This window comes from Poecilia reticulata, linkage group LG21, assembly GCF_000633615.1.
Source record: "Poecilia reticulata strain Guanapo linkage group LG21, Guppy_female_1.0+MT, whole genome shotgun sequence".
Taxonomy (NCBI): domain Eukaryota; kingdom Metazoa; phylum Chordata; class Actinopteri; order Cyprinodontiformes; family Poeciliidae; genus Poecilia; species Poecilia reticulata.
The window spans coordinates 14713701-14732130 of NC_024351.1; the positions used below are offsets into that span (position 1 = coordinate 14713701).

At 38.4% G+C, this 18430-nt stretch overlaps 3 protein-coding genes across 3 annotated transcripts in view; all 3 read left to right on the forward strand.

Annotated features, from left to right (window-relative positions):
• The first annotated feature begins 767 nt into the window (after positions 1-767).
• On the forward strand, positions 768-1858 carry LOC103457744 (leukotriene B4 receptor 1-like). Its single transcript, XM_008398118.2, has one exon. The coding sequence runs from the start codon at positions 768-770 to the stop codon at positions 1722-1724; it is 957 nt and encodes a 318-aa protein (XP_008396340.1). The 3' UTR covers positions 1725-1858.
• A 945-nt stretch (positions 1859-2803) lies between these two features.
• On the forward strand, positions 2804-4419 carry LOC103457712 (leukotriene B4 receptor 1-like). The gene has a single exon (XM_008398064.2). It carries the CDS (start codon positions 2971-2973, stop codon positions 3916-3918), a length of 948 nt encoding a protein of 315 aa, XP_008396286.1. The 5' UTR covers positions 2804-2970; the 3' UTR covers positions 3919-4419.
• Positions 4420-17633: 13214 nt separating this feature from the next.
• LOC103457716 (leukotriene B4 receptor 1-like) overlaps positions 17634-18430 on the forward strand; it is an 8781-nt gene continuing 7984 nt past the window's right edge. Inside the window, exon 1 of the mRNA XM_008398069.2 lies at positions 17634-17696. The gene's annotated coding sequence lies outside the window, so the exon portion shown is untranslated. The remainder of the gene's footprint in view (positions 17697-18430) is intronic.

Sequence of the window (18430 nt, forward strand, 5' to 3'; positions counted from 1 at the left end):
ACACAAGAGGAGGTTTCCTCTTACTCGTGGCTTACATATGTCACACAAACCATGAGGGTGTGGAAACTTGTCAAAACCAAGACTTCAACTTTAATATGTTCATTTGTAATTACTCATGTACGCTACAGCCAGAAGATTTGTGCTTCTTTTTCTTTCCACTGGTTTCAAACAAGTTACAAAAGTAAAAACTTCTGTAGAACAGGACAACAAATAAATAAAAATATTCTCCCCAGTTTGTTTCTCATCTCAGATTTTGGGGGAAGTATTTAGTTTCTCTTTTACAAAAATGTTTACCAGAGATCCCTCTGTTTAATAGCATTCAGCACATAGCAGAATAGCAGATATTTTGTTAATATGCCCAGTACTAACAATGAATTCACTCTGTGTGCCCACCTGCCCACTGCAATCTGTTCACAGCGCATTCATGTTGAGAGACGAAGAAAAGGATTGTGCAGATATGATTCCTTCAGTAAAAAAGGAAAAGTCCAGCAATTTCAGAACTTTTCAAAAGATTGAAAAAGGTTGGACAAGATGTTTGACATTCAATCTACCAACTCAAAGAACAGAATGTTTTTAAGTCACCTGCTCATGCAGCTGGGTGGCAACAAAGCGCCTCCCCTGCCTTTTTAGAGAAATACAATTTGTTCATGATCACACGTTTCCCTTTTCTGCCTCCAAGTTCTACTTTGACTGGCCATTTGACGCCCATCGCTTCATGTTAACCCCCATCACTTGTTCAGAGAACAACTTTGCAGACAAGGTCCGGCATGGAACAACTCACTTCCACTGCGGTCAACGCTAACTTCTCTACTACAGGACATTTGCCGCTGCACCCCGGGAATACCAGTGATCTCGTCACTGCGGCGGTGTTGTCCATCTGTTTTCTCCTGGGAGTTTCTGGAAACATCGCGGTGTTAATACTCAAGCCCAACTGGCAGAATATGTCCAGTCTGAGCCAGAGTTTAATGCTGAATCTGGCCATCTCTGACCTGCTCAGTCTGCTGACCCTTCCACTGTGGATATACGCATATTTGTTTGGCTGGAAATTTGACCTGGTGCCATGTAAACTTTTAGCATACGTTGTGTACTGCAGCATTTATGCCAGCTTGCTGACTGTGTCTGGACTAAGCATCCAGCGGTACCTTGTTGTGGTGCGCCAGAGAAGGTGCCAGCAGGTAAAAAGGAGAACACTGCTGTTCATGCTCTGGTTGGTTGCCAGTATCTTGGCCATCCCTGCTTTGGTGGTTCAGAATCTGCAAATAAAACAGCAATGGGTTAGTTGCCAAGGACAGTATTCTTCTGATGCCCAGTGGGTGGCTGTTCTGCTGACAGAGACTGTGTTTGGATTCATTTGTTTTATTCTCGTGGCATTTTCATACGTTTGCCTTCAAAAAAGGGTTAACCAGTCAGCCTTTTTCAACAACCCACAGACAACCCGACTATTAACCAGTATCATCGTCTGTTTTTTTGTTCTGTGGGCTCCATACCATACAACAAATGTGCTGGGAGTGGCAGCAATATGTTTGAAGAACGACAATTTGCTCAACTTTTGCCATGAAACCTGGAGTATTTTTGGAGCAGTGACATTCATAAACAGCTGTCTAAATCCACTCCTGTATGCATTCACGTCTCGTAAAATGTGCAGTCTTTGCAGAAAAACAGAAGAGTTGCAGCAGAGGTTCAGAAATTCCCAGACGGAGATCAGTACGATTACAGAAACTTGATAACAACAATAATATGCTTCGACACCTTTTAAGCAAAACAGAAATGTTTCTTTCACAGGCAAAAGCATTTTTGTGTTATCTTTTATGTGCAATGTCAGATTACTTTTTCAGAGCAGGTTGTAGAGCACTTTTGTTTTGTTAATCACTTTTGAAATGAAATCCTGGCACAAAAGATCCTTATGAAAATGTTACTTGGTCTGAGGGATTTTTGTTTTATATATTCTTTTTGTTTTTTTACATAGAACAAAAACTTCTATTGTTGTTGTTTTTAACTAAAATCATTTTGTGTATAGCTTCCTTCCTGTGTCGATGGAACCGAGTCTGACTTGGACCAAGATAGAAAGACTAAAATGTTTAGTGGAAGTACTCGAGCAATTAGGCTGGTTGAAGGAAATAATGCATTTGGTTATGTCAATATGTTGCAGCTAACTTCTACTTTGGCGATCTGTGACATTTAGGGTTTTGTGAACTAAAATGCCAACAAGGAAGCACAGTGGCAATGATGTTAGAGAAGTGATTCTTTATTTGCATGCATGTTTTTAACCTATGCCTAACGTGTTGTTCTGGACATCCTCATCACAATAAAAACAAAACCAAACTGCAGTTATTCAATTATACCTATGGTAATACATGAAACAACAATAAGCTCATGACAAGCTTGGTTATCACAATTAGTCAGCTACAACACTATTAACTCTAAACTTAAATTTCAGCAAATAATTCAAATTCTAAGCCTAAATTCAGACTGACAAAGAAGAATACATTACTGTAGGTTGCATTTACAGTTTCCACCTTTGGAAAGCAAGTCACCTAAAATATATTTTAACAAATAACACATGCAAAGATAATTATATTTTTAATAATCCAAACAACAACAAAAACAAAACCTAAGGAAGGGCTTTACTGCCAATAAAAGATATTTTACTCTCTTTTTGTGATGTCCTAGGAAATGTGTCGACTGAACCGAGCAGGCAGTGACAGAAAGCAGTGATGATTGAATCACTTACTCAGATAAAGAACAGCAACAGCAACAAATGACTAGAGTTGGTTTATCAAGTTTCCAGCTCTTATCACACAAATGCAATCTAACCAAGCATTTTTCGACTGCATGACAAAATTTAAAAACCTAACCAATGAAATCCAGCCCCTTTTTAGTGGTTGTTTTTTTTTTTGTTTCAATTCCTCTTAACCTGACCACTTTACTTCCGTGACAGCACATTTAGCACTGCTAACTGATCAATGCATCATGGATAATAACTCCAACATGAACACCTCTGATTTCTCTCTACCTCCTCGCACCTGGGTGCACAACGGACTGATCCCTGCGGTACTGCTGTCCTTCTGCTTTCTCCTGGGAGTTCCTGGAAACATTGCAGTGATTCTTTTAAAGCCCAACTGGCAGAACATGTCCCGCCTGAGCCAGAGTTTGATGCTCAACTTGGCCATTTTTGACCTGCTCTCTCTGCTCACTCTCCCACTGTGGATTTATGCTCTGCTCAGCACCTGGACATTCAGTCTCGGAACCTGTAAGCTTTTAGGTTTTCTCGTGTACTGCAGCCTTTACGGCAGCCTGCTGACTGTGACAGCGTTGGGTGTCCAGCGGTACATTGTGGTGGTGAACCAACGGAGATGCGTTCAGGTACAAAAAAGTCACCTGCTGGTTCCATTATGGTTTGGCGCCACGGTCCTGTCTATCCCTGCTTTGGTGACGGAACGGGTGGAAACTAACATCTACGACGGGTGGAGGTACTGCTACCCTCAGTTTTCATCTCGAGCTCAGGGATTGGCAGTGCTGCTGTCAGAGACCACATCTGGCTTTGTTTCCTTTTTTGTCGTGGCCTATTCCTACATTCGCCTTCACAGGAAGATTAGACAGGCAACCTTCTTCAACAACCCACAGACGACCAGGCTGCTGACCAGCATCATTGTAAGCAATTTTGTTCTGTGGTCTCCTCTTCATACCATAAATATGTTGACCCTGGGAGCCATCTGCTTCGAAAATGACAGCTTGTTGAAGTTTTGTGTAGACATATGGGACATTGTCAAAGCAATTGCTTTTCTAAATAATTGCATTAACCCACTGCTGTATGCCTTTAGCGTCCAAAAAATGTGCAGAGTCTGCATGAACCAAGAATTGACAAAGCCTACACAAACACTAGATATAAGTACAGTTGCAGAAACTATGATTACCTAGTGAAAATGTCATTTTTGTCTGCAGAACAGAGCAAAGCTTTGAATCGAAACTTATGTCCTCTGCTATTAAAAACTGTGAAAAATGGGTTTTAAATTTGAAATCTACATTTTCTGCAACATTGCAGCTGTTGACACATTTATACCAGTTTCAGTGTGTCATTGTAAATAATCTTCACTGAGAGTATTGTGCTGGAGTAGTTTTGTTAAACTTTCTTGTGTTTATATTTTACCAATTTTGAATTTGGGTTTGCTTTTTGCTTTGTTTTTTTCACAAAGAGTTGGCCTCGATATATGTTGTAATGTATAATTAACCTTGTGCAAATGTGAAAATCATGGCCTTCTATAGAGTAATATTTATCAAAGTAGATAAAGTGATGAGTTTATTTCTACATCAGAATCTTTACATTGTTGAAAACTGTTGTTGTCCATTCTGACGTCTAAACTTGAGCCTTTTCTACTTGTAATGTAAAATCTGTTTTCCACATGGGTGTGACGCTTGCCTAAAAAAACAGAAGGGCAACTAAGGTTTGCCACTTTTGGCTGTATGTGTATTAAAAATTATGTAACGTGTTGAAATGTGGTGAAAAGCTAAAAATAAACTCTTTCTGTGAATTGATTTGTCACGTCTTTCTTCATTTTGTTCTCCCAACGAACCCTGTTTACAGGAGGATGCTGGGTCGCATAGAAAGTGTAAGGTGTTGTTTTGTCCTGACATTTAAAAGCTAGGCTGGTTATTCATCTCCAGTGGTTTGAATTAGCCATCAAATTCAATAACCTGTCAGAGAGTTTCAGAGGGATTTGCGATAAATTTCATACCAATAAATAAATAAATAAATAAATAAATAAATAAATAAATAAACCAAAGCATAGTATTTCCAATAAAAGTGAAAGAATGATAAAGTCATATGAAAGAAACATAATGTGTTGTCTTTTAGAAACTTTGAGATTGGGGCCGTTGAAGAAGCTAAATGTACAATTTTAAAAGAATATCAAATGCACAATATGCATTTTAAATTATATTTTAATTTTTTTCTTATTTCTTTTTTATGTAAACAGGAAAACATAAAAAACACTTTAAAAACCATACTAGGATGATCAGGTGGTTGTAATCTGTTTACTATTGTTTAGGCTGTAACAACATTCAGTTTCTGAGATGCGACAATACAAGATACAACGTTTTCACTGAGTACAGTTTTCACACATTACAGACTGTGCATGAAGTAATCAATAATCCTTGTTGAATATTCCAGCCCTGATAAAACCAGTCCATTTATTTTATGTTTTATGCTCAGAAAGCACATCAAATTCCACTTTTATTTTTCACAAGTGGAATAACTGTACCATAAATCTCAAACTATGTTTGAAAGAAACTCTATTGAGCGTAAAAAATATTGTGTTGAGGTTTGCTTTGTCTAAATTCTGTTGGATAAGATGCAGTCTACACTCCAAAGTTTTATTTAAAATGCTGATAGAAATTAGGGTTGTCAGTAAACTTCAGAGGAAAACTTATTAGCCTAGTCTGTCTACTCAAATCTGTCGTTTAAAATGTTATATTAACATTTAAGTTATTCGGTGTAGAACTTTTTCACTAGACTAACTGAAGTTAAAGATCTCAGATGTTAACACACAGCCTTAATTGGTAAAATAATTTTTTTTTTTTAGATATTTGAACCAATCAGCTGAAGCGTTTTATCCCTCACTTCATGTCTTCATCTCACTGACTGTACTGTATTAAACCACACATGTATACTTGCATAACGCCTATAAACACACACGTATCCTGACATGCAGCTCTGTTCTGGAGACACAAACACTCTGAGACTGGGGCTTTTTTTTTTATATAATCCTAACTTTTTAGGATTATATAAAACACGATGGAGTGTCACAGTTTTGTGAGTTATCAATCTAGAAATGAAGCAGTGGATTGAGCTGTGGTTTACCCAAGATGCAATGCAAACTGTGTGGTTAAAAGGGTAGTTTTTGTTAGAGCATAAATGATTTGCTTTGTCTGATGTGACCTATATTTTCTCAGCGTATGTTTTCAAGAGTTGGCATGGCTCTGTGTGACTTTGTGATTGCGGAGGGTGCCATACTTCATCGCTGCAACATGCTAAAAACTGCAAATGTGTATTTAAGATCTATTCAAAGAAATATAGTTTTATTTTTGTCACTACATTCAAAATACATGCAATGTTCCCACCTTTCAAGCGCTGCTTGTTCGTTCTGCTTTACACTCAAACGTAAACGTGAACGCTGCCTAGCAACCGTTGCAGCCAGATTGCCAGTGTGTGACTGTGACATCACTGCCATCATTGTGGTGGACTGGCTTTAGAACACAGCTCATGAGCTGTGATGATGGTAAACTGACTGGATTTATTCACTTTGAACTGAATATTTACATTTGAACTGAGGTCAACATTTACTTTTGCTTTATTTAGAAGAACACGTATTTTTGATCAGTGTATTAATGCTGCAAAATGAAGCAGTTTTGGGCATTGTCTTTTTTGCAGCATGAAGGGTGTGGAGACCCAGTTAGGATTTTCATTTCCTACAGGAACAGGCGGCGGCTTTGTTCCTGTTGGTGGAGTTTTCGTTACTGAGAACTGTGTCTTATGAACAGTCACGCTGTTTGAAAAGACACTTTTGCAAATGAAAGTATAAGAAAAGACTGTAAAAAAAAAGGCTGACCTCCAGAAACACACGGTCTGTTTGCTGTGAGACACGCAAAGAAGCGCAGGCTGCAAAACGGCAGCAAGTGTTAGATGTGGAAGTTAGAAAGAGAAAGAGAGAGAGAGAGAGAGAGAGAGACAGATCTGATTCAAAAAGATTGAGGGCCAATTAAGGACAACAAACATATCTGTTGACCCAATACACACTGTTATCAGACTTTTATCCGCATTAAAGAGAAGAGCGCTAATGGAAAAATCTAGTCAACTGAACACAGAGGCCGTTTCTGTCCCCAGGCCGTCTGTCTGCTGAACACAATGAGTACCTGCTGCTCATCTGGAGACAAGTCAGCATATTTGCACCTGCACAGGAGGCCTTTACTCTCCTTATGTACGTTTCATGAACATAGTGTGTGAGAGATATGGTTCAGGGATTCAAAAGATTTTGACGAGTAAACAGTGAGTAATTCTGCTCAGAACCACTTCATTCAGCCAGCCACAGCCAGTGCCAAACATCAAACAAATGCCAGTGGTTCCTTCCCAGCTGACTAAATTGTTTTATTTATTTTTTGTTTTATTTGCCACGCTATGATTGGCAATCTGAGTGGGGCTTATTGTCCAGAGGACCCCACAGCGCATCACATTAGATTCAGTCATTCACCCAAAAATTCACACATTGACGGTGGCATGCTAGCTAGTTAGCTTGCTTGTTACATATTTGATCATCTTGAAAATATGTTCTAACTAGCTTCACCATTAGTCAATTTCAGCTTTTTGTTATTGGTTAGCTTAGCTTGCTTAAAATTACATTGATCTTTGCCAATACTTAATTGCAAGTTATTTTATAATGGTAACATCAACAATGTGTCTCCACTTATAAGGTTGAACTGAAGGGGAGTACAAAAAAAATTCAGTAATTTGTGTGTTCCAGTATTGTCTGGAAAACTATAAACAAGATTTTAAAATTTAGAAAATAGTTCCTGTTTTTCCAGTAACAAAATGCGCATCTCCCTCTGACCCCCATTGTTTATGTTTCTGTCACTAATGATACTGTTGCCTAGAAACGGCGGTCACTCCTCAAGACGTCTAGTGGAAAAACAATTAAATTACAAAAGAAAATAGTAACGCACAGTAACGCAAAATGATTTCCATAAGTAACTGTAGCCTGACTAATGGTAACGCGTCACTGAACGCAGTGTGAACGCACTAAGAGTGCGTTCACACTGCAGCCTGAAGTGACCCAATTCCGATTTTTTTGACATAATGCGACCTGTATCCGATCTTTTCATGGCAGTGTGAACAGCACAGGTCGGATTCTTTTACGAATGTGACCCATATCTACAACAAATCTTGCTGGACGATTAATTGTCTAAAAAATTATTGCGATAAACGATAAAATTGTTTCAAGACCTTTTGACACTGATTTAACGGAAAGGACTAATAATACAGGCAATTTCCTGATGGATACATGTTCTTTTGAAAATAAGGTGTGAGACTGGAACTGATAAACTAAATAAAACAACCAAAAACAAAAATAAAATGGATTCTCAGTCTCCATTAACAAAAAACATACTTGAATAAAAACTAGACAACATAAAGCCAAAGTGGAAATAAATACTGCATTCAACCAAAAGAGTGCAGATTATTAAGTCTCTGTACTTCAGTAATCACTAGATTTAAATTGAGAAAACGGCACATCCGACAACTTAATGCAGTAGTTCACACTACACCATTTTTTGCCCTTATTTTTCCCTTATGACAATCTTAGATCGTTGGCCTATCTAACCGATCATCCTGCAGTGTGTTACGGTAGATTGTTGTGGCCGCTCCGATCTAAATCAGGGGTTTTCCCCGTGGAGCTTAACGCAGCCCGTTAAATGTGACAGGTAACCAATCAGAAATCGCGGATTCTCCTCCGCGCTTTTTGAGGAGAAATTACGGAGGGGAATCCCAAACAGCTGACACGGCGCAACAGGAAGTCCAGCGGACATTGGAGATGATATATGGAAACAACATTAAAGTTTATTCAACATTTCGTGCAAAGAATATAGAAATGACAAGGGGAGGAGTTGGAGCCAAATTACTACCTCTGTTTATAAACCCGGTAAGTTTTCAGCTGTTCTTTGTTAACGTGACATAAATAGGTTAATGATTTTAATTCAGTCAGGACTTTAGGCTGACTCTAGCCACATGCATCACAGGTAGATTCTAGTAAAGCATTGACTAATGCCGGATCCAGTTAAAATTTGTTAACTGGACTTGTAGCCATTATTTTGTGCCCATGTGGCTGGACACCACACGGCACGACGAACCCGATCGAACCGTTATACCTAGGATTTCTGTGGGCCGACAACTCCTGTAATGTGCACTGGACATTAGACTAAGGAAATGAGGAAGGGAGGGTCAGTGGAGAGCACCGGAGCTGAGCCTTTTTTCCATTCAGTGTCATCAACAGAAAGAAAAAAGGCCGGAAGGGACGATAATTAAAATGAGGTCGATAGGTTTAATTTATCGTCTGATTAATTGATTTATCGTTTATCGCGACAATAGTATCGATTCAAATACGACCTAACGTTCAGGTCGAATTCATCCGAACTGAACGTGATAATCATCAAATCTCACTATTCTGTGTCCTGATATGCGCAAGCAGGAAGAAAAACAACAACTAATACGGACTAGATGAGGATTAATTTGTTAATATGCTGCTCCGGCTGGACAACAACTTCAAATATGTAAGCTAAGCTCCACCGTTAGCCTCCAAGTTTACTTCTGCAAACACTGAGCACTTCTTTTTATGGCGGTTGGCAGAACACTKAGAAMGCTGACGCTATKGYGCCCTCTASTGCGCATGCGGGACACTTTCAGGTCGTTTGCCCGTTCACACTGCAGAACGCATACAGGTCGCATTTACTGGCAGTGTGAACGGCCTCGCAAAAAAATCGGAATTGGGTAACTTCAGGCTGCAGTGTGAATGCACCCTTTCTGACATCACTGTTAGTAAGTTGTTTTATGTATTTATCTATTTATTTACTTGTGTGTGTGTATTTATTTATATGAATTGTTTTTGCCATCCCAAACAAAAACCTTTTCCTGTGGTTTTGTAAGGTGACTCCAGCTCACTTTGCTGAAGAGAAGATATTTGATTATTTTTGAAAAGCCCACAAAATTTAAAAATTTGTACTGCGTTACTTAGTAACGCATTACTTAGTTACTAAGTAACTAGTGTCAAAGTAACACCTGTCATGAACATGAATAAGTAATCATGAATATATGAGTGTTGTCATAAAGTGTCATTAGGTAAATCATGACACTTTTAATGAAAAGTTGACATTATYCAAAATGTCTTTGTTATGACAACTTGACATTAACCAAGAACTCATGATCTGACATAAATTTGTTATAAAAGTATTACTGATTAAGCGTTAGCTTTAATAACATAAAGCTACATAATTTTTATGTGTAATCAGTAATACTTTTATGACAAATTTGTCAGATGATTTTTTAGTTAAAGTTGTCATATCGAACACATTTTGAATAATGTCAACTTTGTATTAAAAGTGTCATGATTTACCGAATCACAATTTATGACAAGAGTCATAAATATTTATGAAGACTTGCTCATGTTCATAACAGATGTTCTGTCATGTTCATGACTAAATACTAACTAGACTAGAAACTAACATGTTGCCTTTTTGACGGTGGGAGAAGCCAAAGCACTTGGAGAGAACCCACATCTGCACATTGGAAACTCTATGTAGAGTTTCTGTGATACTCTGCGTGGAGTATTATGGTTCCACTTTGGTGGAACAAGGTTTGTCATGTATGCATCAATAAACTTTTTTTGAAGGGAAATGTAGGGAATGTAAATGAAACTAACATGTTGCCTTTTTTTGATAGTGGGATAAGCCAAAGCACTTGGAGAGAACCCACATCTGCACTGGAATATCGTGGAAACTCCATGCAGAAACATCCAGTGGTGGAACAAACGTGCATGCATACACTCTTTTTCAAAGGAAATGTAGTGAGCTAACATGTTTCCTTTTTTATGGTGGGAGAAGCCAAAGCACTTGGAGAGAACCCACATGTGCACGTTGGAAACTCCACGCAGAGTTTCTGTGATACTCTGCATGAAGTATTATGGTTCCACTTTGGTGGAACAAAGTTTGTCATGTATGCATCCATAAATGTTTTTTGAAGGGAAATGTAGGGAATCTAAAAGAAACTAACATGTTGCTTTTTTTTGATAGTGGGATAAGCCAAAGCACTTGGAGAGAACCCACATCTGCACAGAAATATCGTGGAAACTCCATGCAGAAACAAAGTGTTGGAATTTGAACCCTTGGTGAAAAGCACCAGGGCTGTGTGTTTTGCAGCCACATCTCGTCCTTAGAGCAGTTTGTTTGAACTGCTCTAAGGGGCAAGAGGCATCAGTTCATATCAGTTTTGGTTCTTCTCGGAAATATTGGCTCATCTCAATTGCACTTGTCAATCTTTGCTGAGGAAAAAAGGGAGGTCATACTCTGAAGTTTGTTCATGAGAGTAGCTTTTGAGGTTTTGCCATTTTGTTTGTGTGAAGACTTACCTTGCTGTTGTCTGACAGAGTCCTTGTTTTGTGGTCTTGTAAAACTTTTTGTTGGACTCTCAACGTGCTTTGGGAAAAAGCTGTTTTGCTGGGTCAAAATTTTCTTCTTGCCATTTAGTGTCCTGTAGGTTTCGTTCAATACAATCAAATCCTTCAACTTCAAATTCAAGGCAACAACTTCTTCTAGAAGCTTGTCATTGCTTTCCTCCAGTCTCTGAATTTCTTCCTGTCTTGTGCTGTATTTTTCCTCCAAGACTTTTTGCGCTTCCAGTTTCATTTTCAGATCATGAACTTGCWGCTTTAACTTCTGGTTTATCAAACGATCAGTCKTTATCTGTTTTTCCAGGTACTTACAATCATCTTCAAGACCTTGTGTGCTTTCTACTCTCATGGCAATTTGTTTGACTTCTTTAGCCAAAGTTTCATTCTCTTCCCGGATAGTGCTGACTGTTTTGAGACGTTTGCAAACTTTGTCAAAAAGTTTGCAAGCTCTGTTACAAAGTTTCTTCTTAAGATTTCTGCGTGGGAACACGAATCCTGAAATCTTTCCAAAGTCAAACATTCTGAGCTTTAGTTTGATGAGCAACTACTTTAGGGTAAAAGGTTTGCAGCAGTTTCTGTAAGCAGAGACGTTGTCCTTCAAAGTGAGGTAAAGGGAATCTTACAATAAAGTCAAGAGTTCCACCTCTGTGACATCAAAGGAGTCTGTGACATCATTGTTGACATCATTCTTTAGTACCGTAGCCAGGCCAACATGATGACCTGAGAACATTCTGACATGCGGGGCCACCTCAGAAGCTTTTAGTGATGTGTGATAAACTGTTGATAAAATAAAGCACCTTTTGTCTTAATATCATTTCGGTAACTATTTTTTGCCCTGTCATAAGATTAGCCATTCAAAGCTAAAGGGATCCATGGCAACGTACATATTAAAAGCAGAAAATGAAATAGGTTATTGTCAAAATAGATATTTATGAAGATTATTAATGATTTTAGGGTTAATATTGAGTGTCCTTTAAATGACATGAACCCTATGTCTGTTTTTAATGTGTTGTTCTTTTGAATTCCACAATTTTAATATAAATTAAAACGATGAGGAAAATGAATACTGATAGCCATCAGAAAAGTGTGATGCCTATTAAGTTAACATAAAGAATATAACCTTAAATTTGATCATTTTTCGTTATAACACTAAAAGTCATTAAAATGTGAGTAATTTTTGTTTTTAAAGATATAAATGAATTTTTAAAAAACATTTATTTTTTAAATCATCTACTTTGTTATTAGATATTATTAGTATTAATAATCATTAGATATTTTTTATTAAATATTAAATAATAGATTTACTGAACTGAAATAAAAAATATAAAGTGGTCATAGGACATAAGAGCAACAAGACTGTAGACAAGTGAAGTGAAGCTTTTTGGGCGATAGGATGTGTAACCTTGATAATCGTGATCGTTCAGTATAAATCAGTTCTGCATTGTGTGAATAAGGCCGAGGAGACAGGATGAGATGAAACGTCGTTTATCTGTGTGAAACAGAATATGGACTGATCAGGAATCCGGTTCATCACAGCGGGTACAGCACCTCACGCCCATCTCTCATGGCCAACAGCAGTAGTTAATACATTCATGCAGTGGTTTCCCAACATTTTCTCTCCCCCCCCTATGGATTACAAATAGCTTTCTGGTTGAACAACATGTGTTATCGAAAGAAGTGGGGGAAGGGGGGAGGATTCTTAGACTCCTCGTCTCTGGAGGGGTGGAGGGAATCAACTTTTTTGGGGGAAAATGAATCTACGTAGCTGAACATAGACGACAACACCAGTAGACTACAAGCTACTTAGCCTTAACAAGCTTAAGGTGCTGTATTGATATTAGCTAGTCATCTTTTAGCTAACATTACCTGCATCCAACAGCTCAACTCAGTCGGTTAGTTTGGGGGAAAAACTGAAAAGTTCTTTGCGTTTTGCTGGTTTGCTGCCATGATTCTAACAGACACCTGCATAGCTCTGCACAGCAGCAGCAGGTCTCCTTCACTGCCGCACAGGTGTAAACCCAGTGCGAGCGTCGTGGCGCTCATGTTGCGTTTGAAGGCAGCTCGGAAAAACAGGTTACCACATGTTAATATCGGATTAAACAGTTTTAACTGCTGATAAAAATGACAGAGGACACAGATATGGGAAGTGTGGAAGCCCCTACTACATCAAATTCACATAGGAATAACAAAGAGTTGGCCATTCTAAGGTAAATATCCAGCACATACAGTGTTCATGTTTTTGTTTCAGAAATACAAAGAAATAAAACACCTGTGCGAAACAGAATATGGACTGATCAGGAATCAGGTTCATCACAGCGGGTACAGCACCTTACGATGAACAGCATTTCATGTTAGCAACAAGCTAACAAAACATTTTACCGGAGCGTTAAACTCAGTGAACCTATCTCGCGCCATCTCTCATGAACTGGCATCGAGATGTCTGTGTTCACTATATTTAACCCTGCCAACCACCAGGAGGGGGTGCTGTTTCACCCTTTACACATGAACCCAAATTTGGAAGTAATGACAAGTGGAATTCTATACAATATTAACTGTTAAACATGATTCACTCTTCTTTTCTTTACCTCAGTGCACATAAGGCATTACAAACACATATTTTTTGCTCTGACTTTCTTATGTTCTTGTTCTTGTGGTTGGGTTATAACCAGGGGTGAAAGTAGTTTTAAATTCTTGGGGGTACTATGACAAAAAAAATAAATAAAAATATATAGGCTATATATATATAATGTAATGGAGGTGTGCCGATCGATCGGTCACCGAACATGATTGGCCGATTTCCGTGAAAAAGTGTATGATCGGTGATCGCCGATCACGGTCTCTTGTTGCCGATCACACAAACCGATCACCTGCTTCTCATTTCGCAGCCTGCCTGTGCAGCTGGTCTCCTCTTTCTTTCACACTGCGCAAATGCGCAGCAACAAATCCTAAGCGATGTGGAACTATAACGCACTGAGTGACTGGGGAAGTTTGCGTGTTGCGGCGGAAAATTGAAGCACGTCAAAATGCATCAACACAACGAAGTTAATACGACATAAAAACAATGCAAAACTTGATGGAGTTTGGCTACGTCGAGGCTCACTGCAGTAAAAAAAACATTTGGAGGATCAGATAGCAGGTAAAGCAGCGCACAGCTACAAACACTCACCCGGATTAGCATGACGGTCAGAAAGCTAAACAAATAACCCGCAAAATTATTTAAGTCTTCGAGCTGCGATGTAAGACGCTGGTTCTGCTCTCGCTGTTGAACCGCTGCTACGCACTACAGGTAGTAATATTTCACAGACGAAGCGCCGCTTCTGCTCCACCTGGTAGTGACTCTCACACCGAACCTCTGCTTAAAGCTGCAGCATCTAACYTAAAAWAATACATTWTACATRCGTATTAAAACTTTCGCTGTCCTAACATGAGACRGATAATCTCTGAAAAAATAATYGATCTCCTCCCTGYTCTGCATAATTACTCCGCTCAGTCAGAAACAGSCACTCAGAACTAGCAGTAATCAGCTAGCCGCCATGCTATCAGGAAGTTTTCATTCAGTAACTCTGGATTGTTTATTGTAATGGAACTTGTATTTGCCTTTGAATGTTAAGTTTTATACTTGAATTTTTTTGGCAATTTTGAGAGGTTTTATTTTAGCTCTTTGCATTATTTAGCCTCTTCAGAGCCTTCATATGTTATCAGTCTGTTAAAGATAGTATTACCGATAGCAGTACAATTTGCAGAATGCCTGTTTTGTTTAGTTTTCTTCTTGGAAAGTTATTAAAAACAAGTTTTTGTCTAAATTAAGGTGAATTCCTGGTTTCTTTTTCCACATAATGTAACCGGTAGTAGATGGATAGATCTTTATTGTCATTGTCACAAGAACAACGAAATTTAAAAATTGCCGTAGTACTTATGATTAAAAAAAAACAACAAATAATTATGTGATTGGTATCGGCCCTCATGGGTGATCGGTATCGGCAGGAAAAAACCTGTTCGGCACATCTCTAGATTTTAGCTTACATGGCTGATATATTTGCAGCTCTCAATCATCTCAATCAGCAGATGCAGGGTGGTGGTGTCAACATCATGCAAGCAGAAGAAAGCCGTAAGGCTTATAAAAAAAAAAACTGCCGTTATGGAAACAACGTACAGAGAACAATAACTTCGCAAACTTTCCCCTTTTGGACGACTGTGTAACTAAGATCGAAGATGTGCCTGGAATCGGAGACGTTTCTGTATCCATGGAACTGAAGCAAACAATTGTCCTTAGATGAGCTTGCAAAGTCTCTCGACGGATATTAACACCCAACAGAGTCCTATCCAGCATTGGTCAAACAGCCATTTATGTTTGCTGTTGAGACAGTGGATGTCAATGATGAATACCTCGAAGAAATCATTGAAATTCAGCAGAGCCAGGTTCAACTGCAACTCTTCAGAACAACAACACTCTCAAGGTTTTGGTGTCGACAAATGGAAAAGTACCCAGTTATTGCTAATAAAGCCCTGGAATATTTTATACCATTTGTCACAACATATCTTTGTGCAATTCTTTTCGAGGATGCTGAACATAAAAACGAAGAAAAGGAACAGACTTTGCTGTGAAGATTACATGAGAGTAGCACTTGCCAAGGTGAAACCACGCATATCCGATCTGGCCTCCGAGAAACAACAGCAGAAGTCACACTGATTTGCAGGTATTAAATTTTGAATTTTGAAAAAAAAAAAAAATTTATTTGTAACCAAAGAAGGATTCGGTGAGTGGACATATGAACCTTACGGGTTCGATAGGTCGAAAAAGGTTAAGAACCACTGCACTAGATACTTCATCAGTATCAGTATTTCAAAGAAAAAAGGCGCAATATTAGCAGAATAGCCTTTGTGAGTTAGCCATAAGCATTGCTAATTCACATACAAAACATCATGTATAGAACATACATTCTTACCCATAAACAAATATCTCCGATTGTTATTTTTTTCTTTCAACATTGAAACTATAAAATTAAATTACGATATAACTTTTAATACATAAAAGCATAATAATAGCTTGTGGCTAATCGATAGCCAATGAAGCTAATTATAGCACAGAACTCATGGGAGATTCGTAGCAAGAAAACAAAGAAATTTAATATCAAAAACAAAGTTTTTCCGGGTCCGGGTACACAGGAATCAAAAATCAACCATCGATGAAAACTAATTCTTGAAAAATATTGTCAATAAAATGACCACAAAAACATTTTTTTCCCCCCATTTCTTCTTCTGATTATTCTAGCCCATATTCTGCGGCATATCACTGTAGTTTTAAACTACTTTGAAACCATTTACTGCCATCTATCGGCAATGTCGTGTATTACAGGCCATAATTCATTTTTGTTAAATTAACATGGAATACATAGATATATGTATGTATTGTATTGTATATGTATATATTGCTTCTTTGGCTGCTTTGGAGTTTCTGTGCTGATTAATTTTGTTGCAAAGCGATAAAAGCTGGGTAGCTCTTGAATTGCTACAAAATAAAGCGGTATTTCCCTGCAATGTTGACACCTTGAGATGCCATGAGACCTAAATTCTGAACATCATGGCATGGAGTGCATCCCAGTTTTCCATGTCTGGCATATAACCATTCATTTTAGCTTTTAATCGAGCCAGAGGAGAACGTGCTGGTCTCATCGTCCTGGCAGCGTTCAGTTTGTCACCTAATGCCGAGATCGACTCAAAACCTTCCGAAATCCACGTATTGCACCGCTGCTCTAGCAAAGCACGAACAGTTCAGAAATAATATGAAATTGAAAAAAAGTTACTTATTAACTGATTAAGTCGTGTTTTAGATTGTTCTTGAAAAACTACCGTAACCAGTCACGGCTGATTAGTGGTTGCACTTACGGCTGCACACCGTTGATTTTTTACAGCAGACAGCCGCTCCCCTCTCTTGCAGGTACTGCGTATGTAACAGTTACAAATGTACTTTTTAAAATTATAATTTCTAATTCATTTCATATTGAGAATTTGTGAATTTTATCTTATTTAGTTATTTTTATTTGTTGTTTTTGCCTGCGGGGGTCGCCTTTCTGCCCTCTGCCTCGTTTGTGTCTCCTGGGCTTCCGTAGTTCGGTCCAGCCCTCATAGCATCTCGGCTTTCCACTTTTCCCTCACAGCGTTGTTCTGCGCTGCTGTGGGTAAGTCAGAGGAACGTTCGCTGCTGCGATATACAGTTTGTTTTCTGTACGGATGTTGTTGTTTATGTTGAAGTTTTACCATACGATGTTTATTGTTGTTTGGCAATGTGTTATTTTGCAGTTTTGACCATCATTGTGGGGTTTTATAACCAGCTTTATTATAATTTTCTTTTTTTTTTTATTTTGGCGCGAACAACCGGTGCTAATCCAGCACAGTTCGGTTGAACATTGTTTTTATTCTCACATTTAGGCTGGAGTGCAGGGAGAGAGTTGAAGAGGAGGTTGATTTGTTGTTACTCTTCTCCCCCAGGTATGTGCTTTTATTTTAAGTTATTCTTTTTATCTCTGTTTATTTAACTCTGTCTATTGTGTTGCTGTGGCCACCAGGTGGCGTTTTTCTCCTCCTGTTTTTAGTTTATGATTTTTGTGAGGAAATTTCTTTTTTTGTTGTTGTTGATTTTTGTTGAATCTGAGAAAAAAAAAATTAGTAGACGGCTTTGTTCTGCGCTGCTGTGGGCTGGAGTGCAGGGAGAGAGTTGAAGAGAAGGTTGATTTGTTTTTACTCTTCTCCCCCAGAATAAAAGATTTCATTGAAACCTGATTGAATGACTTCTGGAGTCTCATTGATCCTACCCGTTACACGTACCCCCGCTAAATATTTTAGGGGAACGCAGTACCCTACCGTACCCCCTTACTTTCGCCCCTGGTTATAACATGTAATTACTATATTTGTTTAAGCCAGGAGGGCGCCTTTGAAAACAGGAAAAGGAATAAAATCCCTAAAAGGTCAATTCATCACACAACCGATAATAGAACAAATTGTCCTTTTAGAGCAAACAAACAACAAGCCGGTGTTTAAGGAATGCTGATATTTGCTTTAATTTAAAGTCTAATAACAATAACTGTAATTGATAAAATATGTTCTGACTGGACAGGTCACGTATATGGATCAAGCGCAGTTTCGTTTTAGAAAGAGAATAAAATGCTATCATGCAGCGTCAAAATGAGATTCACTGAGTGTGAACAGATGTGAAGTTCTCACTC

Bases quoted from the DNA above. Each gene is read 5' to 3' on its own strand.
- LOC103457744 (XM_008398118.2), top strand. From the start codon at position 768: ATGGAACAACTCACTTCCACTGCGGTCAACGCTAACTTCTCTACTACA.
- LOC103457712 (XM_008398064.2), top strand. From the start codon at position 2,971: ATGGATAATAACTCCAACATGAACACCTCTGATTTCTCTCTACCTCCT.